This window comes from Rhagoletis pomonella, unplaced genomic scaffold, assembly GCF_013731165.1.
Source record: "Rhagoletis pomonella isolate Grant_MI unplaced genomic scaffold, Rhpom_1.0 Rhpom_scaffold_00012, whole genome shotgun sequence".
NCBI classification, from domain to species: domain Eukaryota; kingdom Metazoa; phylum Arthropoda; class Insecta; order Diptera; family Tephritidae; genus Rhagoletis; species Rhagoletis pomonella.
The window spans coordinates 9,067,132-9,094,010 of NW_023458566.1; the positions used below are offsets into that span (position 1 = coordinate 9,067,132).

A 26,879-nucleotide genomic window follows, 5' to 3' on the forward strand; every position below is an offset into this window, starting at 1 on the left:
CACAAAGACTTTGATTTTTTACTTTAAACATGATTTTAAAATACAGCAATCACGTAACTGCATTTTTTTATAATTGAAAGCAGCCTTTTGTCAAATAATTTGTGCATATTGAAATGCGTATGTTATTATAAATGAATGGTTTAAAATTGTATAAATTTGAATATAAAAATCTTGTAGACATTTAATAAAATATGCCAACACGAATATAAAATTAATGGGCGAGTGCAAATCTTAAACTTAGGAACGAACTTAAACCACCAACACAATAATCAGGCAGGTTCTGCAATTCACTTCCGAGAGAATTTTAACCAAAGCCACTCTGAATTAAAATTGAATGGGGTTGAAATTCACTCAGAAGTGAATTACAGAACCTGTCTGCTATTTTTATGTATTTGGGGAAAAGGGTTAAATAAGCAGGTTCATGAATTTTTTCTGGGTTACGATCAAACTTTTTTCAAGTTTCATAATGTAGCTTTTTAACCGACTTCAAAAAAAGGAGGAAATTATCAATTTGGACCGCGCTAACCGATTTCTATAACTTATTTTAAAGGAAAGATGGTACCTCAAAGGTGATCCCATACTTCTTTGGTTTAGATCCGATCATTGGATCATGAAGAAATTAACGGCAATCTTAAATTTGTATATGGGAATCGAAGTCGGGTTTTGTTTTTTGCTTAAATATTACCTGTTTCATTCAGCTATTGTTTTTAGTTTTCAATCATGTTATTTTTTTTTACTTGTAAATACTCTGTTAAACAGTATAAAAGTTACAGTAAGTCGGTTAAAATAACTTGTATTTAAAAGCAAATTTTCTTTGGCGTTGTTGGGTAGGTTATTTAGCATTTTTATAGATTTAATAATGCTTGATTGTCCTTCGTCCCTGCCGATTTTTAATTCTGGCTTTGCGGGCACACCATTAAATTCAAATTTTTTCGCGTCAACACACGACGCAATGCCTGCAGAGTTTTTGTACAAATTACGACACAACAGCCATTAGCAACACCCTCAGCCGGGCTTTTACATGTGCAGGAAGCACTCTTAAGGGATTTTGGCGGTGGTGCTTTCTTGCTGGTATGAGCAGGATCGGACGTATTTGTCTTATTAGCGCAGCAATTACTATTATTGCTGCCAGTTGAAGCCGTTTGGTTTGTCGCATTAGCTGTACCACATCCTCCTGTTGTGCTCTTATCACCACCGCAGCAGCCGCCGCCGCCGCCGCTCCCAGTGCCGCTACCCATGGCAGCTAAGTTCTGCAACAGCAAGGCCACATCTTCAATATTTTGATTGATATCAGTTTCGCGCTTCGTCGCTGCGCGCTCTTTCTTATCGTTACAAGAGTCCTTGCCGCGGTAGACACTTTTCGGTTTGACATGCGGGCCCATCTCCACCTTTTGCGTTCGCATCTGCTGCTTATGGTGCTGACAGCATTTATGCGTGCCATTTCCTTTTTTGCCGCATGGCGCGTCATTGCTGCAGCCACCTTGACAATCCTGCGTTTGGTCGCATTTGCAATTCGTACAGCCACAAATGCCAGCATCTGCGGTTATTTGCTTCAAAGTAGGCTTGTCGCTCCTTAGATCGACCTCTATTAGGCCCGATGCATCTTCAGGCACTTGCTTTGCCTGTTGTAAGGTCTCCTGCAGCAGACGTGTATTGTTATCGATGGTCATTAATATTTCATTTAAAAGTGATTCCGTTTCCATGTCTTCTTCATCATTATTGTATTGTGTGTCCTCTTTCAAAAGTTCTTCAATACTCGCCTGAGTCGGCATCATATCCATCGGCTGGTCCACTGATATGAGCGGTGCAGCGATCGCAGCTCCAACTCCACTTGCCGTCTGCGTTGTTGCAATAATGCTATTATTAGCATCTATGTCCATTTGTGTATCCGGCATTGCTGGCATTTGATTTGTTGGTGCATTAGGTAAATCTGTTGCTGCTGATTTGTATGTACCGCAATGATCGCTGATGCCCAAATAATCGCAAGGATCGGTAGATTCTGACAAATTCGACATACCACTATCTATCATCGTTGCAGTATTGCTTATAATCGCAACTTCTGCCTTCCCATAGTTGCCGTAGTTTTGCTGTAAATCGACAAAGCTCGGCACCACAGTGGGTAGAGCTACGCATGCGTTGGTTACCGGTGCCATTGGCACGATTGGTTTCGAAATCAGCACACCAGCATCCACCCACGGTGCGGATATTTCTTCCTCAGCAGCAAATGCCAACTGCAGCGCATGCGATGTTTCCGGCAAAGATATTGATTCAATTTTCGGAGCTGGAGTAGTTGGCGTTGAATTCCGCACCACTGGCAATTCCACAGAAAATGGATCCGTGGCGTTTAATTCAACCGACTCCGACTTGATTAAGCTATCGCTGCTGAGCGATGGTAAACTTCCATCACTTGTTGGATTATTCATGCGAGACGAACTGTCCTCTCTTTCCTCTTCTCCGTTCGAGGTGTGCTCCTCATTGTAGCCGCTGCTATCACTTTCCACTTTAATTGCTCTTTTTCCTTCAGTATTTTCCTTTAAGGTCGCTTGTTTACGCTCCTTTTTCATCTTCAAGCGACGCTCCTTATTGTTCACCGAGTTACCCGGTTGACGTCTACCGCGTTGTTTCTGATGTGTTTTCTTGTGCGATTTTAAGCTGTGCGAAGTGCTGAAAGACTTCTGACAACTGGTCTCCTCACATGGGTATGGTCGTTCGCCGGTATGTGTGCGAATATGTGTTTTTAGGTGATGTGAAGCGGTAAAAGCCTTGCCACAAGTGTCTTCGGGACATTTATAGGGTCGTTCTTGGGTATGGGTGCGCATATGCTTCTTCAAGTCGCTCAATGTGGTAAAGCATTTTTGACAAATTTCACAATTGAATGTTTCGCCGTTATGTAGTCGCAAGTGAGCTTGCAACCTGTATTGGGTAAAATATTTGGTAGTTATTTACTTATTTTAAAGATATCAATGAATGCTATCTTCTAGTATAAAGTTTTAGTTAGACATGTGTGCAAACTATGTATGTACAGTGGCTCAAAAAAGTTACCGCGTGTTGATTTTTTTTTTTTAATATTTATAATGCTTTTGGAGTTAAATTTTGTTTGTTATATTTCTATAAAAAATATTGTCGCAAGCTTTAACCATTGGCTGGCTGTAAAACTACATACCCAAAAATAGTCTAATGATTCAGATTAAAATGTTGAAATTTCGTTAAAAATTTGTTGGTTTTTCCTAAATTTTATATAAAGTTTAAAACCGTGGTTTATATGGTTTTGGTTTAAGCTTGGACATAATTTTTATAGAAAAATAAAAACATTTATAAAAAATCAACACGTGTTAACTTGTTTTAGTAACTGTATATAGGTAGGTCAATTAAATTTACAGGATGTAAATGTAAATATGGGAGTTTTTTGTAATTGATGAAATTGACTTCTCCAATATTAAATTGGCTCCTACCTGTAGCGCGTATTGAAAGCCTTTTCACAACCCGTTATTTCGCATTCGTAGGGTTTCACTTTGGTATGCACCCGAATGTGTATCTTTAAGCTGTACGATGTTAGAAAAGCTTTGCCACAACTTTCTTCAGTACATTTGAAGCGATATTCACCTGTGTGCGTTCAAAAAATTAATAATTTTATTGCATAAGCGAGCAACGCAAAACATACATAAATAAAAACTCGTTTGCTAAGAACCAGCCAAATTCAAAATGATTTGTAACTACATAACTTCTAGCGGACCTTATACATTACTTTATATTACTTATAAAATTTGCAATTTCTAATTTATAAGAAAACAGACTGATATGTGTCTTGGCCAACTAAAAAAAAAAATCCACCATGTGCTCCCAAAAACGGTCGCCGTAGCCTCTCCAGTCGTTGAAAACACAGGGCGTATTCCAGCTGCAATAAATGCGGCAGTGTTACTTTTTATGAAAGGGCCTACATTATGCTTTCGAGAACGAAAGTTTGACAATCGGTCGCTCGCCCTCAGCAAATCAAATGCAATAAAAAAAATGTAGTAAAAAATACTTAACGTTACAAATAGTTTTGCACCGAAAACACATGGATAATGAAGAAGGCCGAAAATGCTCGAAGAAAATCAGATTTTTCCATTTTTTAGCCTGGTGGATTCCGCGTCAAAAACTTTTTGATGCCGACTTCATTTTCATTAAGAAAGTTAATCGCTGATTATTTTATCGAATACTTTTTTTATTAACTTCAAAGTGATACAAGGCAATCGAAGAGAAGCAAGTATAATGCAGAATATGGTGGCCCTTAAATATAAACAACCCTTAATTTCATTTTTGCTTTTTAAATTTTCATTAATTTAAAGGTGTCTCAGGACTAAGTGAATTTTCATGTTTGAGAGAAGGAGATTCGTGTTAATATTTATGTTGTCTGATACTTCAGGTGTATTTATATTTTTATTTTTTATAGGTGTATTTTAATATATCCTACCAAAATCTGTGAAAAACGCAGTTTCGAAAAAAGTGTTGGTTAGGGCCTTTGTGAATTAAGGTGACATATTCTATTTGCCAGTCAAGACACTTAACAGCCTGCTACCCATTAAGTAATTTTATAATTCAGCTACGTAAACATTCTTTTAAAACTCCGATTAATAAGGACTAACCCAAACCACATAAAAATAAAAATCCATTTCACCTTTGTGTGTCTTCAAATGCGTGCGTAGATTGCCGATGGTACTATAGCTGCGGCTGCAATTCTCATAGTTACAATTATAACGGCCAAGTGCATCGTCCGAATTCTATTTAGATCGAAATAAAAGAATAACAAGCAGGAAGAGTAGTTGTTAATAAATAGTAAATTTGATATGCAGTCGCTATCTGCTGCAGCGTAAAGAAAGTTTACACTAATCCTTTGTTCGTCCTTTGTGACAGATAGGCTGTTTTCCAAAACGCATCAATATCTTTAAATTCAAAATCATAAAATATGCCAATTTGCAATCGTATGCATTTTGGAAAACAGCAAAACAGTAAGCAAGCAAAGCATACAAAATCTATTACCAAACTTATTAAAAATCTTTAAATCAAGAAAAAAAAAACAAAATCGATACTATTATACAAGCATAATAATGGCATTGAGTTATTAGCAGAAGAGTCGTGGAAAATATTGTCTACTTTTTTTTTTTTATTAAAAAGCTGCTATTCTGATGGTAACAGATGTAAAATTGCTAGAAAAAATGTTAGATATTATATAAAATGTATTAAGGATTTTGCTGTGCTACAAACGCGCTTTTTCCAAGGTACTTATTGAATTGCTGTTAGATTGAAATTGAACAGATTTTTATTTTTAATAAAATATATTCACATTAAAATTAAGTGCATACATATTTCGTTAATGGCAAAGAGATAATGTGGGATATTTGAATTGTATACCTCGAAAATAGTAATAGTCGCATGAGTTGGCTCTCCTTTCTGTTTGTGCAAGGCACCGGGGCGTATACATAATGAAAGTTCATCGGGCTGATTATTTACTTCCATGTAACTAAAAAAACCACCGCATTTCGAAATAAACGTTTGTGGGTTACGAGAAACAAGAATATCGAAATTTTAATTTTAAAGTAATGTAAATTGTTTTTATTATTTATTGCAAACATAACGTTGCCTAGTTTCGTTTGTTTTAATAATTCTTGTAAGCTGCAGCGGATCGGTCAGTAAGGAAAAGCAAAATCGGCGGTTTTTTTTTTTTTTGGTTTTAATAAAAAGCCTTTAACTAGTATTTTACAATGAACAAAAAAAATAAATCAGCAGAAACAATTTATACAACATCTAATACATAAGTATTGAGCATTTATTTGATTTATTCTTTGAGCAAAATGTGATAAAATAAAAAAAGTGAGCCAGCACAAGTTAAAAGGCGCTTTTCGTTGCACTAAAACTGTTTGCAAAATTTATGTTTGACAAAAATGCGCATATATGCGTGTACATACATATGCATGGAAATGTGTATAAAAAATACACGTATCCCAAAAAAAAATACAAATTTAACAAAAGAAAAAAGCGACTGCTTGTTTGGCCATAGACATCAATCTTTTAAAAATACTTACATATTTATAAGACAGAGGTTTAAAAAGCGCACTGCAGTTCTACAGATACATATTTACGTACATTTATGAAACATGAGCCCATCTCCTGATAAAATCCTAGCATGTACATATTTTAATAATTTCACTTCGGTAATCCTTGGTATTTATTTCCTTATAAGCATTTTATTTAAATGGTGAATTGATTGTTTTGGGGCAATTTAAATGTTACCAAATAAAAATATCATAATTTCTGTATTTATAAATAAATTTTGTTGAATTAATGAATGAATATCAGAGGGTTGAATATCTCAAACAAGCGCTTCTCCGGGAATGGGTCAAAAAACTGCTGATACAGTTTTTAAGATAATTCATTTGTCAGTTTTTTTTTTTTTGGATTAACCCAATGAAATTCATTCGCATGTACATAAAGAAAATATTCCATTTTTATATGGTAACACTTAATTTGCCCTTTTTCAACTTTTAAATCTGAATCTTTTTTTGCTGGCCAATTAGTTCTTCTTATAAAGAATTAGGAAGTAACTTTAAATTACAAAAACAAAAAAAAGACTCTTAATCTTTAGAACATTTTTGGGTATGGAAATTTTTTTTGTCGAAGATGTTGCGCATTTTCTCCATATAAAAATAGATTTTGGAAGAAAATACTGAACACCCCCGATAAAAAAAAATCTATAAAATCAACGGTAGTTTTTAGTGACTTTAAACTTGCACTTTATTATACTAAAATTGATTGGGCTACAAACAAAACTGCATAACAAAACTGTTCCTAAAAATTTTGAATAAAAAGTTTGAAATTTTGTATAATTTGTATACTCGGAAAATTTCCAAAAATTCTAAATAAAAAGTTTGAAAGTTTGAGGAAAATTGTTTGAAGTTTGATTAGTTTTTTGTGAATTTTGTGCAATTTTTGAAATTTTTAACCGACTTAAAAAAAAGGATGAAAGGTCGGTTACCGCATAACTTTGGACCACGTTAACCAATTTCTATAATTATTTTTTTAAAGGAAAGGTGGTATCTCCGAGGTGGTCACATACTAATTTGGTTTAGATCCGATCATTGAATCATGAAGAAGTTAACGGTACTCCTAAATTTTTATATGAGAATTGAAGTGGGTTTGGTTATTGCTTAATAATTACTTGTTATTTCTGTAGTTTATGTTATAGATCGAAATATATTTTTTTAATGAAAATTATTAAAAATAAATAAATAATTTGTGTAGATTAACTGCAAAATAATTTCACTATTGCAATCTGATCAAATACTTTCAATTCCCCTTACAAAATAGATACAGACAAATGTACATAAGACATACTCCAAATTTATTCTAGACCCATGGTTTCTTCGGAAAATTTGCCTACGATTACACGTAGAATCCTTCTGTACTATACGCGCATAGTCGAAAAAATAACCCATACAAATTGACCCGTCCTAATGTATGTACATATGTATGTATGTATTTTTTAATTAAAACTCTATATTAAATTAAAAAAACTATTTATAGTCTTGACCAAGAAGCCATCACACCAAGGACCCCACCTTAACCCTGCATATCACCCACTCGAATAGACATTTATTTATATGTCCGAATGTACATATGTATGTATGTATGTGTAATTTTCGTTCAAATGAAATTATCTTGGCTATTTGCAACTGTGAAACGTATTAATTTTGGCAGGTGTTTACAGCATTTCGAGGCGTCCGCACTACTTAAACACTTCATGTCACAAGCGCTCTTACTTAGGACAATATTTAATAAGCAGCAAAAAAGCCGCAGACAAAATAAAACAAATAAATGAAAGGCAACACAAGCATATTATAACAACAATGACAGTGTCAATAATAGGAGTGCGATATTTTGACCAGTTTTGATTATTGTTCTTTCGTTTGGTTAACGTTTATTAATTTGAAATAAAAGTTTACCCTACTATCAAAAACCACATAAATCCAAATTTGATTTTCTTCCATAATGCGTGACACCGTCAAAAACTTGTCTTGTGTACCTACTTCAAACTTGCACTTTATTGTACTAAAATTTAATGTGCCATACAACTGCATAAGAAAAATGTTCCTAAAATTTTTGAATAAAAAGTTTCGAGATTTTGTTGCTTTTGTATAATTTTTTGAACAAAGTTTGAAATTTGAATTTATGTGGTTTTGTTATATAACAAGCTATACTTTCATAAAAAATTAATAAACAATCAAAAAGAAAAGAAAAAATTTTGGTCAAAATATCACATTCCTATTGTTTTGTGGACAACTGTATGTAGAATGTACATACATACGCAATGCACACGTATGGATGTTTGTATACAAATGTGATTTATTTTTGCCAATTAGCAACCAAAAAATTTTGAATGCAGCAAGAATTAAAATCCAAAATTTAAAATAGACACGGTAGAAGGAAAATCATTATGGTTTCGACCACCTGACATTGCGCTTTTAAAATGAAATAAAGCATCTAAATATGTACATACATATATTTGTATATAAAAGTTTACAAATAAATTACCAGAAAATACATAAGTAAATACAAAGCGCTATTAGCTATGTATATACACCCGCGGTCAACTAATTAGCACCGAAATTCAAAATTATATTGTTTGCTACTCATGTTTATTTATTACGGTTGATTTTTTAGATTTTTTTTTGTGGAGGGTGTTGCGGAGTTTTTTTCATATAAAAATATATAAATAAAAATATATATAAGAATATATAAATATATATTTTGATCATGCGTTATATGGAGGAAATGCGCAACACCCTCCCAAAAAAAAAATTAAAAAGCAAGGGGAATTTTTAGCAACTTGAAACTTGCACTTTATTCGACTAAAACTTAATGGGCTCCAAAAAAAAAATATGTATGTACATATCTGCCTCTGAAGACTTACGTGAATCTTTTCCCTCCAATATTGCCAAGGATGGAAAGTAATTAAACCCAAGCCATTTACATACTTCATAAATATGTATGTATGTATGTAGATATAATTAAGGATTCGGTTAGACCGGAACGATGCAGATTATTTTTTAAGTATTTTACATCTGAGCACATTTTCAATACATCTTAATTTGAGATAGGGCGTTTTTGAACCAAATTCTGAGATAGGGCATTCTTAAACCAAATTCTGAGATAGGGTGTTTTTCAATGAAATTCTAGAATAGAGCGTTTTTCAATGAATTTCTGAAGTAATTTTTGAAAAGTTTTCTGAGATAGGGCATTTTCGAACTGGCTGCCGAGATAGGTCGATCTTCCACTCAGCCATCGATATGTAAATTTAAATATTAATTTATATATAACTCTTTGTTTATAAAACCGCTACGTTTTCTAATCAAAAAACATTAAATATTTTACAGACTATTAGAACAATAGTTGCGACTAAGTGATAAATCATCTATGTAACATATATATGTATTCACATGTAAATATGTATGTAAAAGTTTACACATACATATGTATTTAACGGCGGCCACGAGGAGGACAACAAACAAGCAAAGTAAAACATCTTTTATTTTAGAGACGACGAAATGAGTATGAAATGAAATGAGCAATAGAATTACGAAGCAAACCAAAATTACCAAAAAAAAAACAAATTCGATCCAACGAAGGCATTAGTAAATTAATAAAGAGTATTTTTAAATATTTTGTTTAGGTTATTAATGGGCGATTAGTATTTTTTTTTTAAATTCTATCATGCAAATGCATGTTAATACATATGTACACTAGCGTGGTCCAAAAATTCATGTAAAAAGTGAAGTCGGAATTTCAATGCTCTCACCCCCTAGGATTGTTCTATATCGAAAAAAAAACTTTATCCATGCTTTTTATTTTGAAATAAAAAAAATATTTAGAGGTCGCTCAAAGTTCTCAATGTTACTAATAGAAAATGGTTAAATAAATAAATGGGAATTGTTATTGCAAGTCTCCTGAAGAGAAACAAAGTTTTCGAAAAATATTGATTTTCAAAAATCCCTTACCATTTCTACGAAAACTTGTTTTTATTCATATAATATATGTACATACCTACATGGAAAACTTTGTGCGCTTCGAGCGACCTCTAAATATTTCTTGATTTCAAAATAAAAAAGGGGTATAGAACAATCCTAGGGGGGGGGAGAGAGCATTAAAATTCTGACATTACTTTTTTTTTTACCACCCTAATGTACACACATTTTTTTGTATATGTACGTACATATTTCTATCTATAATTATAAGTATTTAGTGAGGAAAAGTTAATTTTTCACTTTTAAAGCAGTGCAGCACATAAGAGCTAGCTGCATCATGCAACAAATAAGATTGATCGAAAGCAAAATAATACACTGTATATGTATGTACATCAACGTACAAAACGTCTTTGTTAAATTTTTTAAAATCGACAATTCAAAACAGAACTACCTTTCTTTCGAGTTATTGTCAGTCGACTTATGTTGCTGGTGATCTAAAAGATCAGAGGCAATCGATGCCGACGACGGCGAAGACAACATTGTCAGATGTGAGTTGTCTATTTCTAATCGATCGATAGTCATGTTATTTGATATTGATGCTTGGTCATAGTACATTAACGATGTTGCAAAGTCTGGCGACGAAGCACTCATTGCTACTACAGTAGGAGGCTGTACTTGGACAAGTTGTTGGTCTTGAAACTTGTACTCTAACCGTAAGCAAATATCGTTATTATTATTCTTGATATTTTTTATGTACATCGCCGCATCTGCGGTAACCGGTCCAATTGAGTCTATATTTGGTGATGAAAACGGCATTTTTCCAATTTCTAAAACTGTTGAATTTTCAGTGGTTTGTGGTTGTGGTTGTTGATGCCGGTGCTGTATTTGCATGACCATCGGCGTCTGTGGCACTTGAAATGAATCGTTGGACATATACGATGAGGATGGTGATGATGTGGACATTAACGGGAATTGGACGGGTGATAACAATGTTGCACAGAGCTCACCTTCGGACAATGACATTTTTTGGTAAGGATTATGAGATGGACACGCACTAGATGAAGATGATGATGCCTGATCACGAGGCAGTAAGGGTGTATCCAACGTATCGCTCAAGAAGCGAATTATTATATTATCAGCACTTTCAGCGTTGTCATCGTCGTCGCCGACAAGATTGCTAACGTTTGCGTTAATTGACGAAGTCAAGGGGACATGCGATAATGGCAAATCACTATCTACACTTTCGCCAACTCTCATATCCCCATCACCCTCGTGTGCCATTATTGCATTGTATATTGGGTAAACCAAGTCAGTAGTGTCTTCTAGAGCTAAGCTTAATCCTAAGTGGTGGAGCACCTGTTGATGTAATTGTTGCTCTACATCAGTTACTACTAGCGCTCCATTCGATTGTTGCGTGGTTCCTTGATTTTGCAACAGTTCTTCCGACGGCGATTTAATCGAAAAATCTGAGGGAAACTCATCGAAGCTATCCAATAATTCTAATTGTAGTTGTGGTGATATCGTTGCGGATGACGTAGACGATGTGGACGCAGACGCTGAAGGAATGGAACTATACGCCGAAGACTGGTCATCAACAAGAGGGGGATCTTGATCTCTGTGAGTGCTAGCATTTTCTGTGCTCATTGTTCTCAGCGATGTTGTTGGATTTGTTGGTGTAATTTTTTCAGCCGATAGCATTGTTGAGTGTATTAAATCCATTGCGTCACACTATGGCAGTAAATTTATTAATTTCAAATTCACTATGTTACAAACTCTGTTTTGCGCTACTTCTATTTATCAATCAACAAGTTAAATTATTTTTCACTAGGAAGAGAAAAACAGAATTACTTTGTGAAATTGTGCACTTGTTCCCGTTCATTATCGCGATAGAAGTAGTTATGAGGGAGATACATCGATGCATCGAAGATATCGATGTTTAGTTTCTACGCATCGAAATTTTTCTAATCGATACATAAGTCGGCCATGTATCGATACATCGGTCATTATTAGGTTTGTTCGTTGAGTGCATATGGTTACAAAGTTTACCAGTGCGCTGAATGTGAAAAAGGTTTAAAAATTACCACACTTCACAAGGTGTGTGTTTATTTTTACTTTTGTTTATTTATTTATTACAGTCATTTGACCTATATACATTCACGCAAATACATTTGAAATCTGTATTGCAAAATTTATGTTTTAAAAAAATAGAGAGCGTCAGATTGGCAGCCCTTGCATCGACGGACCCAAATAACGTTGGCCTATACTCAACTTTTGACGCTCGTAAGTCCGTCTCTGCTGATAGTTGTATAACCTTGAGTTTACACAAGACAAGAGAGATGAGAATATGCATTGATTGTCACATTCTTTGAGCAAAGTAGGCATCCAGACAAAAAACTGTCTTCTAAAAGCCAGACACTGTGACGAAGGCATCAAGAGAAGTGTGAATATATTAGTAAACAAAGTGTGAATGTTTTGCTATGGTATCTGAAAAATTTACGTGTGTAAACCCCAAGTACGCGAAATAATAATAACTTTGAGGGGTGAGAAAGTTCGTATTATGCCATCTCAGTTCATATACGAGACAGTCGTTTAATACTACATGCAAAATGAGCGGCAAGTTCAAAGGAATTCAGGCGAGAATTTCAAAAGAAAACACGTGGTTATAAGTCAATTATAAACGATACTGTTAAAACGAAAATATAATTTTTTTTCTAATTAATTGTATATAATTATTAACTCAAATAGCATCCCTACGTGTATAACGGCCCCGGGCCCTCACTTTCTTAATACGTCCCTGGCCTTAGTCCCCTTTCAGACACGTCAAGTCTGGCTTTCAAGTCTGCTCGTTCGTAGGCGAAGGAGGTGAGAATAGAGGGGAAGAGTACAGATACCTCCGTACCGTCAATTCGTTTCAAGTTTTCTTGTCTCTTTTGATCTTTTCGTTGCTTCCCATTTAAAGAACCAAGGACTTGAATTCAATTAAAGTTGAGGCGTGTGGAATCAAATAGAAAACACAAAAGAGAATGCGAAAAAATTGCTTTCAAGACTTGACGTGTCTGAAAGGGGACTGATATGTACTTTATTTTTACTTTTACTGATTTGACAGCACACACACAGAATAATTATTCTGTCATTCTAGTGTAAATTAGCCCAATGTGTAGATAAATTCGTACCTCTATCGATGCTTGGTTTCGATAACAAAACATCGATGAATTTATGCCACCGACTTATCTAAATAAAAGTGAAGAGAAATTTGATCGGAGCAAATGAAGAATAATTTGAAACAAAATGGTATTGGAACAGTAGCGGCGATTGAGATGAATAATTTTAAGGCTGCAAACCTTTTATTAAAACTAAAAAAAAAAAAGACAGAAAAAGACAAGTTTTACGATTCATGAGGAATAACCGAGTGGCTACATAAAAATTACATGATTTAATTATTTTTTTCCCACTATCCGCAGTTGTTGCAAAACTCAGGAAAATTCAATAAATTTGAATACTAATTTGCAACTTTCTATTCAGATTTTTTCAAAAAATTCTAATAATGTATTTTTATATTCCATCTAATTTTAGTATAACAAACTGCAAGCTTGAAGTTGCTAAAAAACTCAGGTTCTTCCATACAAAGTATATTCGACAATTATTTTGTGTATGGAGAAAATGAGCAACACCTTCCACTAAAAAAATTGCCAAAAATCAACGCGATTTTTTAGATACTTCAAACTTGCACTATGTTATACCAAAATTGAGTGGACTATAAAACTGCATACTTAGAATTTAATCTAAATAGAAAGTTGCGAATTAATATGCAAATTTATTGAATGTTCCTGAGTTTTGCAAAAAGTTCAGAGATTGAGTTTTTTTGGTTTTTTAGAAAAGTACCAACTAAATATATATTTTTTTTTAAATATTGAAAATAAATTAAAATAAAAAATTTTCATATATTGCGAAAAATTTCCTGTGCCAATACTTTTGTCCGGCACGGTATGTTAATTCGTAGTGCGATAAAAATACAACCCTGCAAGGAAACTAATTGAACTGCCAGTCATCGTGGTTGTCAGCTTTTAACAATTTATCCATATAGAAATCCGGATTAAAATTACTGCTTTTGGCAATAGAAATAGTTTTTAAACTTAAATAATTGAATATGAGTGTGCGTGTAATTAATGATGATGTCCACTTTCAAGCAGAGCTTAGTTCTGCTGGAATCCGCCTTGTGGTGGTGGATTTCACAGCTAGTTGGTAAGTAAATACTTATCTAATTTTGATGGAGTGTGAAATTAATGCTTTGTACCAAAAAATTATAGGTGTGGACCGTGCCAGCGCATAGCTCCACATTTTGAATTGCTTCCTAATAAATATCCAAAAGCAATTTTTCTGAAAGTGGACGTTGACAAGTGCCAAGACACCGCTGCTAGTCAAGGTGTTTCAGCCATGCCTACATTTATTTTTTATCGCAACCGGGTAAACGAAATAAAATTAGAATCCCTGATTTTTAATACTGAATTTCGATTTTCAGGCAAAAATTGATCGCGTTCAAGGTGCTGATATTATGGTTCTGGAAGGTAAAATTCAAGAGCACATCGGCTCTACCGGAGGCGACGAAGCCGGTGAAGACTATGGTCAAGGACTCGTATGTACCAGGAAACTATAAATGTTGCAATATGTATCATATCTAATTTAGTTTTCTTCATTTTAGATGGAACTGAATACATTCATTTCGAAACAAGAATGCGAATGTTTGAACGAGGCCGATGACCATTGCTTAAACCATTGTCTTACCTCGAACGGTGGTTATCTGCAATCAGACTGTGACGAACAATTAATTTTGTCGGTGACATTTAATCAACTAGTAAAAATTCACTCATTGAAATTTAAGGCACCACCACACTTGGGGCCAAAAGAAATTAAGCTGTTTATAAATCAGCCCCGTACAATCGACTTTGACATGGCCGAATCTATGACGAGTGTACAAGATTTAACGTAAGGATTAAAAAAAAAATATCGTTATTGTATAATGAGATTTTGTATTCTTTGCAATATTAGATTGGAACCTAAGGAACTTGAAAGCGGACAACCAGTCAGTCTTCGTTACGTAAAATTTCAAAATGTTCAAAACATACAAATATATATTCGTAACAATCAATCGGGTGGAGAAGTTACACAACTTGATTATATTGGATTCATAGGTTCGCCAATTATGACTACGAAAATGACAGACTTTAAGCGTGTTGCCGGTAAAAAGGGGGAAAGCCATTAAAAGTTCTCAGTGCATACATCGAGCAATAAACAGCACTATATGTATATTGAATATATTTCCAATCGCTTTTCTAATATTCCAGACATTTGCTCTTGGTTTAAGTCCGAACTGGAAGCCTGCAATAATTAAATTTATTAAAAAAAAAATCCGCATTGTATTTTTTACATACAATTTTTTGTATCATTCTTCCCCAATGAAAACATATCTTGCATACATTCGCCTATTTTATTCCTATATTTTCTTTATTAAAACGTCCTACCTTCTAATTTTGTCTTTGATATAAAAAGGCAATATTAAAGAGTACTAGTTTTATTAAAAAAAAAAAACGGCATTCTCTCGTTTTTATAAAAATTCGTATATCATTCTTTCCCGATAACCACTATTTTGCATAAATTCTCCTATTTTTCTCCAAAGGAGCCTTCGTTTATTTAAAACTAAGTGTTTTGAATGAGTATCAAAATCAACTGTTGCTGGAACTATTGCCTACAGAAAAATTGTCTTTTATCCGTTGCTTAATATCTTGCATTAATATAGACCATGCTTTGTCTACTTGCTCCTGGGTAAATTCGTCTGACCATTGCGAGCTAAAAACAATGTGTGATTTGGATACGACCTCACTGTTATCCATTTGACTGGCAATACGCTTACGTGCTTCTTCTTCACTTAAGTCATTCCGTTGCATAATACGTTGTACAGCCAGTTCCGGGGATACAATAGTCGACCATACCTCGTGACATTCAGAATCCCAACCAGCTCTTAATAATATTGCCGCTTCGATTACAATGATATTATATTTATGCTGGTCGTGAGCAATGCGGATTCGTCGCTTAACCTCTAGCAATAGCTCTGGCCATACAATGTTGTTCAACGATTCTAATTGCTTAGGATCATTAAATACGATTCCCCCAAGTTTTTGACGATTAATTCGACCTTCTGAGTCCAAAATGTCATTGCCAAAATGATTAATTATTTTTGTGTAACAAACTTGACCTGGCTCGTAAATCTCATGCGCAATCTTGTCACAATCCAATACTTGTGCACCCTTTTTAAGCAGTCTATTGCACATTATGCTTTTTCCAGAAGCTATACCACCGGTAAGACCAATAATATATGGCAGCCCAGGTAGGTTGGGTCGTGGCTATGTATATATGTGGAGACGTAATGGGAATGTAATTAAATATTTTGCCAAAAAAGATAAATATTCTACTAACCTCAGGGTGTCTTAGCCTAGTTCCCAATAGATCGACACGTGTATTACTTGAGCTTACTTTCTTTTCTTTTGGACCAACACCCGTGTCATTTGATTCAACGAGGCTTATACAATATATTTCTAACGGCCGTAAATTATTTTTGATTCGCAGCTCATTCACTTTATGGCCGCCTCTTTCGGTTTCCGCACTCACTACAATCAAATCCATATTTGGATCGGATTGGGTTGGCCCAAATGGGTCATCAATAGGAACGACTTCGTATTGTAAGCTAGAGTCAATTTCCGTCAGAAATCCACGTACTTCTTCGATGCGCTTTTCCACTGGTAATATCAACTCCGAAAGAGTTTTGGCTGAGAATAATAACAAATTTTTACTTTTACATTTTGTTAAATGTATTTAAACTTACATTTATTCATTTGTTTTGTCGTAACACCCACCACTAGCCGGCGGCAGCAGCGAATTACAGCCTGCGTTAAAAATATCTTGTGCCCTACATGTATGCGGTCAAAAGTTCCACCAACTACTACTGTGTCATACATCTTATGAGCATCTTTAAAGTCCTGATATTCACCAACATCTGTGGTCGAATTTGATTCTTGCTCTAAGTAAATCGGTGGACCAGGTATGTTTAAATGTTCACGCATGCGTTCACAAAGTTCAGGATAGTGACTATCACAAAATAGCATATCAACGGGTTTTATTTGAAGTGCATTGATTCCCTGATCCCGTAAGGACCCCACCAATATGCTCATTTTAAAGCTCTGATTACAAAACCGGCTATTATCTGCGTACATTTGAGATATCAAATGGCCCCAAGTTGGCATTGGTTGACATTTTTCCACCGGAATGTTAAGATGTATATATATTTTACCCACATACTTCTCTATAGCACGCAAAGATGCACCGATTTGTTTAACATTGGACACAACCAAGAGACCTGTGGAGGTCATTTTGGCAATCTTTTAAAAATTTGGGATATATGTAGTCAACCGTAATCAAAATTGATGAAGTAGGGAATGAACTTTGAACGTTTTGGGTTTGATAAGGAAATCAGCTGGATTTTACAGTGTGGTCCAAATAAAGTTCCCAAAATAAAATGACAACAGCAAAACAGGGTAATTCATGTTATTAATTTTTATAAATGGCAAAGAATATTTTTAATTTAATTTATGATTTATAATTTTATTTAATGATGAAACGTAAACACAGTTCCCATTGTCCTTTTTATTTTTTTTTATTTTTAACTGCAGCAGTTTGACCAGAATTTCCATCTTAAAAGAATTTGATACAACCCTGTAAACAAAACAAATACGTCAAGTGCGAAAAACACGTCATAACAAATAATTGCATTAATCGGGCGAAAGGCGGCATTAGAAATATTTTTTTAATTTCCTAAAAAGAACTACATTGAAAATGGAGCCGCTCTACCATCAGACGAATCGTATGTTGCAAGAGATTGAACAGATCTTCCAGAGATTAGCACAAATAAGCGGTTCTGAAACGACTCATGTGGAAAATGAGATTCAGATGAAAATCACTGCAGCGAATTCGTAAGTTCTATTAATGAAGCTATGTTCAATCTTCATAAATTTAAAATAAATATTTCATAGAAATTGTGATCGCTTAGATGTTCTGCTGTATAAAGTACCAGCTTCTCAACGTCCAAGTGCGAAAATGCGCATTGACCAGCTAAAATATGACATTCGACATTTACAGAGTTCATTGCAACTTTATCGAGAAAAGCGACAACGTCGTCTGATAGAGCTTTCTGAGCGTGAACAACTATTAAGTCATCGTTTTTCAAGCAATTCAGGTGCAACAGAAACGTGTCTTGACATTGACTATTCTTTGCAACATCACACGCAACTAAACAATGCCAATCAAGGTGTAGATGAAATGATTGCATCTGGAGGCAATATACTGTCCAGTTTAATTAACCAACGCGAAACTCTCAAGGGCGCCCAACGGCGTATTCACGCTATCGGCAGCACATTAGGCCTTTCTAATCACACTATGAAGTTAATAGAACGACGCTTTGTGGAGGATAAATATGTAATGTTGGCCGGAATGGGTGTTACGCTGTTTATTATGGGCTTGGTCATATATTTTGTAGTTTTTTGAGTATAATAATAGTAAGATAATACGTAATCTAATTTTTAATGCTAAACATAGTTTGCAATACGAGTGAGTCAAATTCTGCCTTAAGATCGATTTGTTTAAATTATGATAAATACATTTTCAAAAATAAAATGTTGACATCAAGAAGTTGTGCTATGTGTTGCGGAAGTAACCCGGATTTCCTCTTAATCATCGGTGTTTAATTTTTTTGTTAATATGTCCGCTTTTTTTAGCTGATATAGTACTTGAATTACCAGAGAGCTTATTCTTTGAATTTGTGTTTCCGCTCGGAGTGTTGGGATCCTTTAAAACATCCCGCTGGGGAGTAGGTGTCACTGCCCGGTCTATTTGATAAATGAAAGTCACACAATACTTAGAAGCCCAATTTTAAAGCAAATCAGCTTACCACTTTTTTCTTCTTTACCGGTACTTTTTATCGATGCAGTTCCATCGTGTGCTGTTGTTGTGTTTTGGTTCATAGCTATTTGATTGTCACTCGAATCCTCATTCGTTATAGAATCTGATTCGCTGGCACGTTCAGCTTAGAACAGGGTAATTTTAAATATTAAATAACACAAAAAAAAATAATTTTACAAGCCTTACGGTTGCATATAGCCATGGATGTAATGCTTGATTTTGAGAAAAGCCTTTCAGCTTCTTTGAATTTACGATTCCTTTTATCTGCTTTGGAATTTGTGGCTTTATTGGAAGTTAGGTATCGCTCCCAACCACGTATAATATTGCCGCATAGTTGCGTATCTTCAAGGTATGATCCCTCAAAAGCATAAATTTGTCTTTCTAGATTAGCCAGTTGCTCCTAGATGGAAACGCAAGATGCATTGAGAAACATATAAACTAAACAAATCATGATAATGTTTTTATCATGAAACAAATAAACATGCTTACAGATGTCTCCGCCTTTTTCTTGATAAGGTCCGCCAATTCTGCACGGGTATCTAAGTTAGTAGATTTCGTCGTTGAATTTGTTTTGGAAGACTTCCGTTGCTTTGCAACGCTTACATCGTTATTATTTTTGACAGTCGGGGAGCTCATTTTTATGATATATTCCCTTAAAAGTTAATATTTTCCTTTTTCTCGACAAAATTCATAAATTGTCAAAATGAATTAGGGATCGCGATGTTAACCGATGCATCGGAGACGTCGATGTTTCCAATTCGACGCATCGAATAAGTTCCGATGTATCGATTAATCGATATTATCGTTGCATCGATGTATTAGTTGCGTTCGCGTAGCTGTTAATTGTTCATGTTTCACCAAAACTTACAAGTTTTTGCATTCGCGTACGCAAAAAACTTGCAAAGTAGGGGAAATTGAGAGAGCAAAGTGACATTTCATTTTGAGGGGAAGCTGCTGGTTTCTGCTGGAAAAAATTTTGCCAACAGCAACTTGCCAACAGGAAAACAGCTGATCAAAAACAGTTGGTTGGCATTTACGCAAATCACAAAATTGAATTTGATGGTTTGGAAATTAAAAATTACAAAATGCGACTAATTAAACTTGTAAGAAATAAGTAGTTATTTGTTTAACCAATAAACTGTGCCAATACAACTCTTTGTGATGACTTTTCGTACGTTTTAAATTTTACACTTTTGAATGTAAACAAAAATTATATCAGCTGTTCGTCTAACTTGCAAGTTTCTGCAAATTTTCTGTTCTCGTACTTTTTGGGATATTTTTCTCTTGTGAGAGAACAGATGACATTTCGCCGCAATTTGGCAGTTGGTTGGTCTTTACCGCCGATGTCCACACTGCAAGCATCAACACAAAATGAGGTGTTGTTTTTGTTTCCAATGCAATGTTCGCAAACTACGCCACAAACGACGAGCATGCTCACTGAAAATAATTTTTTTTTTTACTTTTTGCGAACATGCACCCACAAACGACGAACATGTACCGTACAATAATTATGATATTTATGCGATAAAATTAAATACAGAATTTTCAGTTCGAAGGAAAAATATTTTAATCCTTCCAATTAAGTGTTTTTTATTTCAACACAAGAAAATGTTTTCTATATGGCAGCATAACACTGTCCGCTCTGTTATTCCTTTATCTGTTTTGTTTTCATCGAATTTTTCTTATTTTTGCTAACAAACGAGGGCATGGTGCAGCAAATACTTGATTTTACCATTTTTTTTTTATAATTATACAAATAGGACGAAATGGCTGAAAGAATCTTATATGTCCCACGTGTCAATCAGGTAGTATTTTGTAATTACATATGTATACATACATATATCTTGTATAAGCAGAATAAATTGTTTCTTGTTTTTTTATTTCAATAAGATCGATGCGATTAATTTAAATCGAGATATTACTCGGCTAATACGAGATAATTTATTGGAAAACTTACAAGCGATATCAGTAAGTTGCGGAAATTTTGCAAACGAAAAATCTAAACATTACTTTTAATACCACAGCCCTCCTTATTTGCGAAGATACAGCCGGAATTGGATTTGTTTATACAATCTGCAATTTGGTTAGGATCCGTTGGCAAACAATGCTCTACATTTGGACAGCAATTGCTTGTTTTATCATATGACAAGGAGCATTTGACTATGTCGAGACTATGTTTACACTTTATACTAACAGTACTTCCAAAATATATTAAAAATTGGGATGATCGCCGAACAACTATACGCGCCGAGTGGCTGCACAAGGCAATTGAGTGGGGCGAAAATGCGGCTTTACTGTTGTCTGTTCTCAATTTTTTTCGTTTCTTGAAGACAGGTCGGAAACCAACTTTGGTCGATTATATTCTTGGCTTGGATTACATTAGTTTACGACACAATCAGAGGCGTGACATAGGGTACAAATACCTCACACGAGAACTGCTTTGGGGTGGCTTCATGGTAATTGGTTATTTAAATAAATTAGTTATTCTGAATGCAACTTATTTCGCGTTATTAATGTACATATATATATACAGGAAATTCTGGGGTTGCTGTTGCCGGTCATTAATTTCAGGAAAATTCGACGTGTTTTTAACAATACTCTAAAAAGTGTATACTCACACCGAAAAACTTCGAAGGCGCACATTGCCGAGGAGAACGTAATTGTAATGACTTCGAATACGGTTTGTACCTTCTGCGGCGAACGTCCAACGATACCTCATCATATGGGTTGTGGGCACATTTATTGCTATTATTGCTTGTCGGCCAATATTTCCACTGATGCAGATTTCAATTGTGTTGAATGTGGCGCAACTTGTTTTAATGGAATTTGGGCAGTATAGTTGCAGAGTAATGCCCATACATACACACCTATAATGCCTATGGATTTGCACGTATATGTATACCTCAATTCATATACGAATAAACATGATAAGGGGATAAGGGTAATTGTAGTCATGTACTCGGTTTTAAAGTATGTGTAAATAAAATAACTTTTTTTAATAATAGAATTTTTAATAGATAGTTATGTATGCATGAGCATACGTAATCAGTTATAAGCCCCTACGATGGATGCTGTGATAGCCCTGAATATGGCTTTCAGCTGTACATTTTTTTCGAAAATAAAATGTAAGAAATGTACAATTCTTTATATGAAACTCGAACCATTTGATGACAATCGCGCTTTATTTAGAATGTTTTTAATCACACAACATAACGAAACAGCGAAAAACAGATACACACAAGATACAGTAGATCACTATAATAATGTAATATATGTATGTATATTATTAATATACATACATACGTATGTATAAAGGGTATTTCTAGTAATACAAATAGAATGCTTCATAGCGAGTATTTCGCTTCCAAACGGTGCAAATATAGTGTGTTTATTAATATGTATACACTGGATTTTCCAGATCTAAAATTTGTGGGCTTGTTCCATTACTCTATTAGAATATATATTTTTGAAGGTACTTTCGATACTGTTTCTAAGACTGCATCCGGATATTTGTTTTTTGAAATTTAAATAGATTTACATGTCAGTGGGCAGGATGTCCGGTATTAAATATTTGCACAAATCAATTTCGTTATCCACAAAAATTACTTTCTTTGCTGTGTTTTCATCTAGCCATTGCCTGATAATAGGCCATATGGTAGAAAATATACCCGGAGAGTTTATAATCAAGCAGACACCCAACCGTTCGGGATAGTGTTTGCTTAGCAACCAAATCAGATTTTTCACCAGCTGGTAGTCCATACAAGCAGTGCTGAATTCAGCTAAATCGAAAACAATGCACAAGCTGTCCACGACTTCTTCAAAGCATTTCTTACACGCTTCCTCTAAGCAGTGAACTATAAACTTTGTCAACTCATCTATATCACGGTCATTAGAGTTGTGATTTTTTGCAGGAATGTAAATTACCGGACGTCCAATACAATCTCGGTGCCGTAAAACGCGTGCTTTGTTTCCATGTAACTTTATAGCGTCTAAATCTGCCAGAGTCTCTACTCCATATTGCTCTCGCCATTTGTTTGTTTTAAGAATAGCCTATTGGTTGGATATTAAAGTACGCGTTATCAGTAATTATTGATTTGTATCTATACTATATAGTACTTACCTGAAAAGCAGCATCTACGGTTTTGAAAGCTCGGAGGTAACGCTTTAAAGAAAAATCGTTGTGGTATTGCTTAGGATCAGCTTCAACAATAAGCTTCATACGATCCTTCAGATCTTTCAAATCATTGGCATTGACTGGGCTAGGTTCATCCTGCGACATATTGATATATGATGACAGCGATAATGTTGATGATAGAATATGATAAAATCAAAATCGGTTAATCAAGCCTATACACCGCGATAAAACTTTTCTCCCACACTGGAGGCCTGACAGCTGGATTACTTCTTTTTCTTTGGCACAACAAAAATTACAAATATGGAGAAAAGAAGAATAAAAAATTAAGTAGAGGAAATGAGCTGTGTTTAAAAAGCACTCTGGAAATGCACATTCAAAGCAAGCAAAAAAAAATACCGTTCAACTTTTTTCAACCGGTAGATGGGAGCCAGTATTTTAAAACTAATTTAACTCTTAAATAATGTTAAATAAAGAGCGTGTCAGACGTGGCATTATATTTCGTATGCAATATATTTCGAAAAGGCCGTCAAATTGAGAAATTTTTAGAAAGCAGTAGCATGAGCAGTCACACCTTGCATGTAAAGTGTCTTAAGAGGGTGTCAGACATGGTAATATTTCCAGCTGTTCCACACAATTCGCAGAAAGGCCTTTCGGTAAAATTTCTGAAATCAGTTTCAGAAATAAAAGTTGCAAGATGTGACTGCAATTGAGAGAGCGCAAATCGATATTTCCTATATATTAAAACCTCTTTCGAAAGGTTGCTTTTATGTGTTCGTAGAAAAAGCGACTATCTGGCAACCTGTAAATTAACAATTTATCCACCAAAGTCGTTTGATAAAGTGATAAACTTTCGTTAAATAGATTTCCATACAAAGTTTGACAGTTCATTTATCAAAATGATAAATTTATGTCTTTATCTAGTTTATCACTTTTGTGAAGACCCCTATCGAATCATGGGGAACGCTATAAACAGAGTTGTAATATTAAAAAACTGCCATGATTAGCAACTCTTGATTTGTAAGCACTATGTATGTACATATGTATTTGTAGTATATTCAGGAAACAACAACACTTCTATTAGACAGTCTTTAAGCAAAGTAAAAACAAAATTTCGAGAATATCATCAGTGCTAAATAAGAGTCGAGCCAAAATAATTTTGCAATTGATTTTAATAAGGAATTGTGTTTCTCAAAATAACTGTATACTTGAAGCAGTAGATATTTGGATAAAAATATTGAGAAAATTACGTCAACGGAGGTAAATTGATATGACGACATTCCATAAAGCAAAGTCAGTGGCATACCAATGCTTTCAATAATGTTAGTCGCAATGAACAATTGTTGGAAAAGAAATCAAAAGCGGATATAATAAGAAATGGGCGACCGTCTAATTACTTAATAAATAATTTTATAGAAAAACTTAAGTCCATAAAGTAAAACAAATATAGAAGTCGAGGACGAATCACTTTATACATTCATACATACATATGTACATCATACGTATGTATACGTGCGTACGTAGCAGGAGAGAATAACTTTTACTCCTTACCTAACTGATAAGACCCTTTATTAGTGATGTTCATGATAACAAAGGGCATTCAATCCGAAAGTGAATGCTATTAAACAGAAAACATTTTAAAACATATGTATGTATTATGGAAAATATCTCTACATATGCAAACCTATGAATTTGTACGTTAATACATATATGTACATATCTACTATATATGTATGCGTACATAAATACATATATATATATGGTTAATATCTTGGCCTCTGTTTAATGCTTTCTTCTAGCTTTGGGTATTTCCAAGCACAGAAATAAAGCAGGAAACATCGCCGAATATCAATGCTTCAAGGTGAACAAATTTTATACCCCATACAAAATATATACATACATGGGTATGTACATACGAATATATATGCATTCATATGTATGTACACGAATTGAATCATGAGACACATGGACATTCAAAGATCATTATGAACCTTTTTTCTTTGTGTCTAGCGAATTTCATTTACTTTTGTTGTGTGTTATGAATGTAAACTTGCTATCATTGCGTAGCACAGTGCCAAAGTTTGTACAAAATTAAGAAATAATTCGTATTTATGGCAAAGTTCGAAACATGTCTTTGTAAGCAAATTCATACATATGTATAAAGATACCTAAGCAACTACGGCTACTTCATATCTGTTAAAAAATTAAAAATATTAAAAAATTTTATTAATAAAATAATGGAGTAAATTCTTGAATCAATATACATATTCATATAGTTTGTATGTACACATGAATGTATATAAAAGTGGAAATTGTCTCAAAGAAAATATGCTTTTTGTGCTCTTGAACATTTTTTTCAATTAACTCTTGTTTTGAGTGTAGTAAAATTCAGTTATCTTTTGTTGTTTTTCGCGACTATGCAAACTTACCACTATTGTAGTGGTGAGCATTTCGCCTTCATTAGGTCCATTCCTTATCTTTTCTGACTAAAATCTGAAGTGTCAAAATGCAAGAGTGTAAGCAAAAAAAGAGAATAACAAGAAAAAGTAAAGGAACGCAAAAACACAAATTTTTAGTCCAAAGAATGGCAACAACAAAAGTAATATCAAATAAGAATAGAAATGTATGTAAAAAACTCGTTCACACAAGCACAAGCACAATAAAAAACTTACTATATCAATTATTTTTTGACTACTTCGGACTGAAGAGAGGTACAGTTGCTCTCTCATTTCTGCTGCCATTTTCAAGTTAAGAAATGTTTTTTGGACTAAATCTGACTACTTCGGTTTATTTCTGGTAGATAAGGAACGCAACTATTGGAAAAATGGCAAAAACAAATCACTTTGTCACATATCGTGGTGAGTTGTGAGGTACAGAGTTGCTTAGTACAGGTCCCCGATTCTGTTAATAAAGGGACTGAACGGCAGGTAGAAAGTTGTTTCTATTTATATTAAAATTCACTTTAATAAATTGCTTGTACTAAAACTACTTCGTTGATTTAGTTATTAATTGCGACTGAACCTTTGTAAACATAAAGAATACAAATCGTCGCGTACTTATACCTTATCGTGCGTGAGTTTACAATTTGAAACAAATGCAACCCTGGTTTTCATTAGCAGCTCATTTGAACGCCTCGTGTTCGTCATCGTAGTATCAAATTGGGATTTTATATCACAAAAAAAGGAAGCACAATTGAAAACAGATTGGAAAAATAGTGAATTGAATTTAAAATATTGAAGAAGATACAATCAAAAACGTGCATATTGTGTTCATAGAGTTATAATTATATTTAGACATTTGAGGCAAACACGCAAAGTTCTACCCAGCGATTGACTATTATCGAAAGGACCATAGACATCATTTCAGTGCGATACCTTTGGTAGATTCTGTGGAATTATTGAACAAGTTTTTTACGTGTTTCTGCGGCAGCAATTTATTGATAACCCTGACTCATTACTTGCTCGTTTCTGAAACCAAGGGGCTTAGTGATTTATTGAGCCATCATCACACGTTCGTATAATTCCCTAGTGCTTTGGGAGTCGTCAAATATAAGTATTAGAGCAGCATTATCATTGCTGCAGTTAAAATTATTCAAGATTATTCACAATGGCCGACGTAACTGACGCCACTGATGTTTTCGACTTGGAACTACATGAGGAGGAAAACCCACGCGATTCAGATGATGACAGGATCGAGTTGGACGATGTAAGTACACAATTTTAAAGTTAAAATATGTATGTACG

At 34.3% G+C, this 26,879-nt stretch overlaps 8 protein-coding genes across 14 annotated transcripts in view; 4 read left to right on the forward strand and 4 right to left on the reverse strand.

Annotated features, from left to right (window-relative positions):
- Positions 1–789: 789 nt before the first annotated feature.
- LOC118747800 (metal regulatory transcription factor 1) lies at positions 790–11,922 on the reverse strand. 3 transcript variants are annotated; one of them, XM_036481952.1, is made up of 5 exons: positions 11,847–11,922; positions 11,355–11,726; positions 4,658–4,760; positions 3,453–3,603; positions 790–2,913 (listed from the first exon to the last, which is right to left on the reverse strand). In XM_036481952.1, exons 2-5 carry the CDS (start codon positions 11,715–11,717, stop codon positions 891–893), a joined length of 2,640 nt encoding a protein of 879 aa, XP_036337845.1. In that variant the 5' UTR covers positions 11,718–11,726; positions 11,847–11,922; the 3' UTR covers positions 790–890. The 3 variants fall into 3 exon arrangements, with proteins under 3 accessions (XP_036337845.1, XP_036337846.1, XP_036337844.1); XM_036481953.1 differs by adding an exon at positions 5,392–5,500 and having other exon boundaries at positions 10,450–11,906; XM_036481951.1 differs by having other exon boundaries at positions 11,355–11,905.
- A 2,102-nt stretch (positions 11,923–14,024) lies between these two features.
- Positions 14,025–15,339, forward strand: LOC118747802 (thioredoxin-like protein 1). Its single transcript, XM_036481955.1, has 5 exons — positions 14,025–14,240; positions 14,306–14,462; positions 14,518–14,631; positions 14,698–14,981; positions 15,045–15,339. The coding sequence occupies exons 1-5, from the start codon at positions 14,146–14,148 to the stop codon at positions 15,256–15,258; spliced, it is 864 nt and encodes a 287-aa protein (XP_036337848.1). The 5' UTR covers positions 14,025–14,145; the 3' UTR covers positions 15,259–15,339.
- A 130-nt stretch (positions 15,340–15,469) lies between these two features.
- On the reverse strand, positions 15,470–17,512 carry LOC118747801 (bifunctional coenzyme A synthase). The gene is made up of 3 exons (XM_036481954.1): positions 16,876–17,512; positions 16,470–16,819; positions 15,470–16,396 (listed from the first exon to the last, which is right to left on the reverse strand). Exons 1-3 carry the CDS (start codon positions 17,417–17,419, stop codon positions 15,719–15,721), a joined length of 1,572 nt encoding a protein of 523 aa, XP_036337847.1. The 5' UTR covers positions 17,420–17,512; the 3' UTR covers positions 15,470–15,718.
- On the forward strand, positions 17,478–18,664 carry LOC118747804 (probable Golgi SNAP receptor complex member 2). The gene is made up of 3 exons (XM_036481958.1): positions 17,478–17,584; positions 17,720–18,019; positions 18,080–18,664. The coding sequence occupies exons 2-3, from the start codon at positions 17,883–17,885 to the stop codon at positions 18,588–18,590; spliced, it is 648 nt and encodes a 215-aa protein (XP_036337851.1). The 5' UTR covers positions 17,478–17,584; positions 17,720–17,882; the 3' UTR covers positions 18,591–18,664.
- Positions 18,665–18,715: 51 nt separating this feature from the next.
- On the reverse strand, positions 18,716–19,775 carry LOC118747803 (chromatin modification-related protein MEAF6). Of its 2 annotated transcripts, none has more exons than XM_036481957.1 (4): positions 19,494–19,775; positions 19,191–19,404; positions 18,997–19,128; positions 18,716–18,931 (listed from the first exon to the last, which is right to left on the reverse strand). In XM_036481957.1, the coding sequence occupies exons 1-4, from the start codon at positions 19,638–19,640 to the stop codon at positions 18,777–18,779; spliced, it is 648 nt and encodes a 215-aa protein (XP_036337850.1). In that variant the 5' UTR covers positions 19,641–19,775; the 3' UTR covers positions 18,716–18,776. The 2 variants fall into 2 exon arrangements, with proteins under 2 accessions (XP_036337850.1, XP_036337849.1); XM_036481956.1 differs by having other exon boundaries at positions 18,994–19,128; positions 19,494–19,772.
- Positions 19,776–20,631: 856 nt separating this feature from the next.
- Positions 20,632–22,011, forward strand: LOC118747805 (peroxisome biogenesis factor 2). Its single transcript, XM_036481960.1, has 4 exons — positions 20,632–20,809; positions 20,895–20,972; positions 21,029–21,460; positions 21,538–22,011. Exons 1-4 carry the CDS (start codon positions 20,771–20,773, stop codon positions 21,841–21,843), a joined length of 855 nt encoding a protein of 284 aa, XP_036337853.1. The 5' UTR covers positions 20,632–20,770; the 3' UTR covers positions 21,844–22,011.
- Positions 22,012–22,167: 156 nt separating this feature from the next.
- On the reverse strand, positions 22,168–23,463 carry LOC118747806 (CRAL-TRIO domain-containing protein C3H8.02). 2 transcript variants are annotated; one of them, XM_036481962.1, is made up of 3 exons: positions 23,360–23,460; positions 23,125–23,274; positions 22,168–23,054 (listed from the first exon to the last, which is right to left on the reverse strand). In XM_036481962.1, exons 2-3 carry the CDS (start codon positions 23,221–23,223, stop codon positions 22,539–22,541), a joined length of 615 nt encoding a protein of 204 aa, XP_036337855.1. In that variant the 5' UTR covers positions 23,224–23,274; positions 23,360–23,460; the 3' UTR covers positions 22,168–22,538. The 2 variants fall into 2 exon arrangements, with proteins under 2 accessions (XP_036337855.1, XP_036337854.1); XM_036481961.1 differs by having other exon boundaries at positions 23,125–23,463.
- A 687-nt stretch (positions 23,464–24,150) lies between these two features.
- The window catches only part of LOC118747809 (ribosomal protein S6 kinase beta-2-like), a 78,516-nt gene continuing 75,787 nt past the window's right edge, over positions 24,151–26,879 (forward strand). The window contains exons 1-2 of one of the 3 annotated variants that reach the window (XM_036481967.1): positions 24,151–24,396; positions 26,253–26,841. In XM_036481967.1, coding sequence (XP_036337860.1) covers positions 26,743–26,841 — 99 coding nt within the window. In that variant the 5' untranslated portion in view covers positions 24,151–24,396; positions 26,253–26,742. Of the gene's footprint in view, positions 24,397–25,830; positions 26,842–26,879 lie in introns of those variants that run through there. The other 2 variants (XM_036481968.1, XM_036481965.1) reach the window with 2 other exon arrangements.

Coding starts and splice junctions, on each gene's coding strand:
- LOC118747800 (XM_036481953.1), bottom strand. CDS start 11,717: ATGGATTTAATACACTCAACAATGCTATCGGCTGAAAAAATTACACCA. Junction 4,761..5,391: donor CGACTATTACTATTTTCGAG/GTATACAATTCA, acceptor CGATCTAAATAG/AATTCGGACGATGCACTTGG. Junction 3,604..4,657: donor GCATTTGAAGACACACAAAG/GTGAAATGGATT, acceptor GAACGCACACAG/GTGAATATCGCTTCAAATGT.
- LOC118747802 (XM_036481955.1), top strand. CDS start 14,146: ATGAGTGTGCGTGTAATTAATGATGATGTCCACTTTCAAGCAGAGCTT. Junction 14,241..14,305: donor GTGGATTTCACAGCTAGTTG/GTAAGTAAATAC, acceptor AAAAAATTATAG/GTGTGGACCGTGCCAGCGCA. Junction 14,463..14,517: donor TTATTTTTTATCGCAACCGG/GTAAACGAAATA, acceptor TTCGATTTTCAG/GCAAAAATTGATCGCGTTCA.
- LOC118747801 (XM_036481954.1), bottom strand. CDS start 17,419: ATGACCTCCACAGGTCTCTTGGTTGTGTCCAATGTTAAACAAATCGGT. Junction 16,820..16,875: donor GACAAAACAAATGAATAAAT/GTAAGTTTAAAT, acceptor TATTATTCTCAG/CCAAAACTCTTTCGGAGTTG. Junction 16,397..16,469: donor CTAGGCTAAGACACCCTGAG/GTTAGTAGAATA, acceptor ATATATACATAG/CCACGACCCAACCTACCTGG.
- LOC118747804 (XM_036481958.1), top strand. CDS start 17,883: ATGGAGCCGCTCTACCATCAGACGAATCGTATGTTGCAAGAGATTGAA. Junction 18,020..18,079: donor AAAATCACTGCAGCGAATTC/GTAAGTTCTATT, acceptor AATATTTCATAG/AAATTGTGATCGCTTAGATG.
- LOC118747803 (XM_036481956.1), bottom strand. CDS start 19,640: ATGAGCTCCCCGACTGTCAAAAATAATAACGATGTAAGCGTTGCAAAG. Junction 19,405..19,493: donor AGAAAAAGGCGGAGACATCT/GTAAGCATGTTT, acceptor GTTTCCATCTAG/GAGCAACTGGCTAATCTAGA. Junction 18,932..18,993: donor CGGTAAAGAAGAAAAAAGTG/GTAAGCTGATTT, acceptor TTTATCAAATAG/ACCGGGCAGTGACACCTACT.
- LOC118747805 (XM_036481960.1), top strand. CDS start 20,771: ATGGCTGAAAGAATCTTATATGTCCCACGTGTCAATCAG. Junction 20,810..20,894: donor ATGTCCCACGTGTCAATCAG/GTAGTATTTTGT, acceptor TATTTCAATAAG/ATCGATGCGATTAATTTAAA. Junction 20,973..21,028: donor AAAACTTACAAGCGATATCA/GTAAGTTGCGGA, acceptor TTAATACCACAG/CCCTCCTTATTTGCGAAGAT.
- LOC118747806 (XM_036481961.1), bottom strand. CDS start 23,283: ATGTCGCAGGATGAACCTAGCCCAGTCAATGCCAATGATTTGAAAGAT. Junction 23,055..23,124: donor CCGTAGATGCTGCTTTTCAG/GTAAGTACTATA, acceptor TCCAACCAATAG/GCTATTCTTAAAACAAACAA.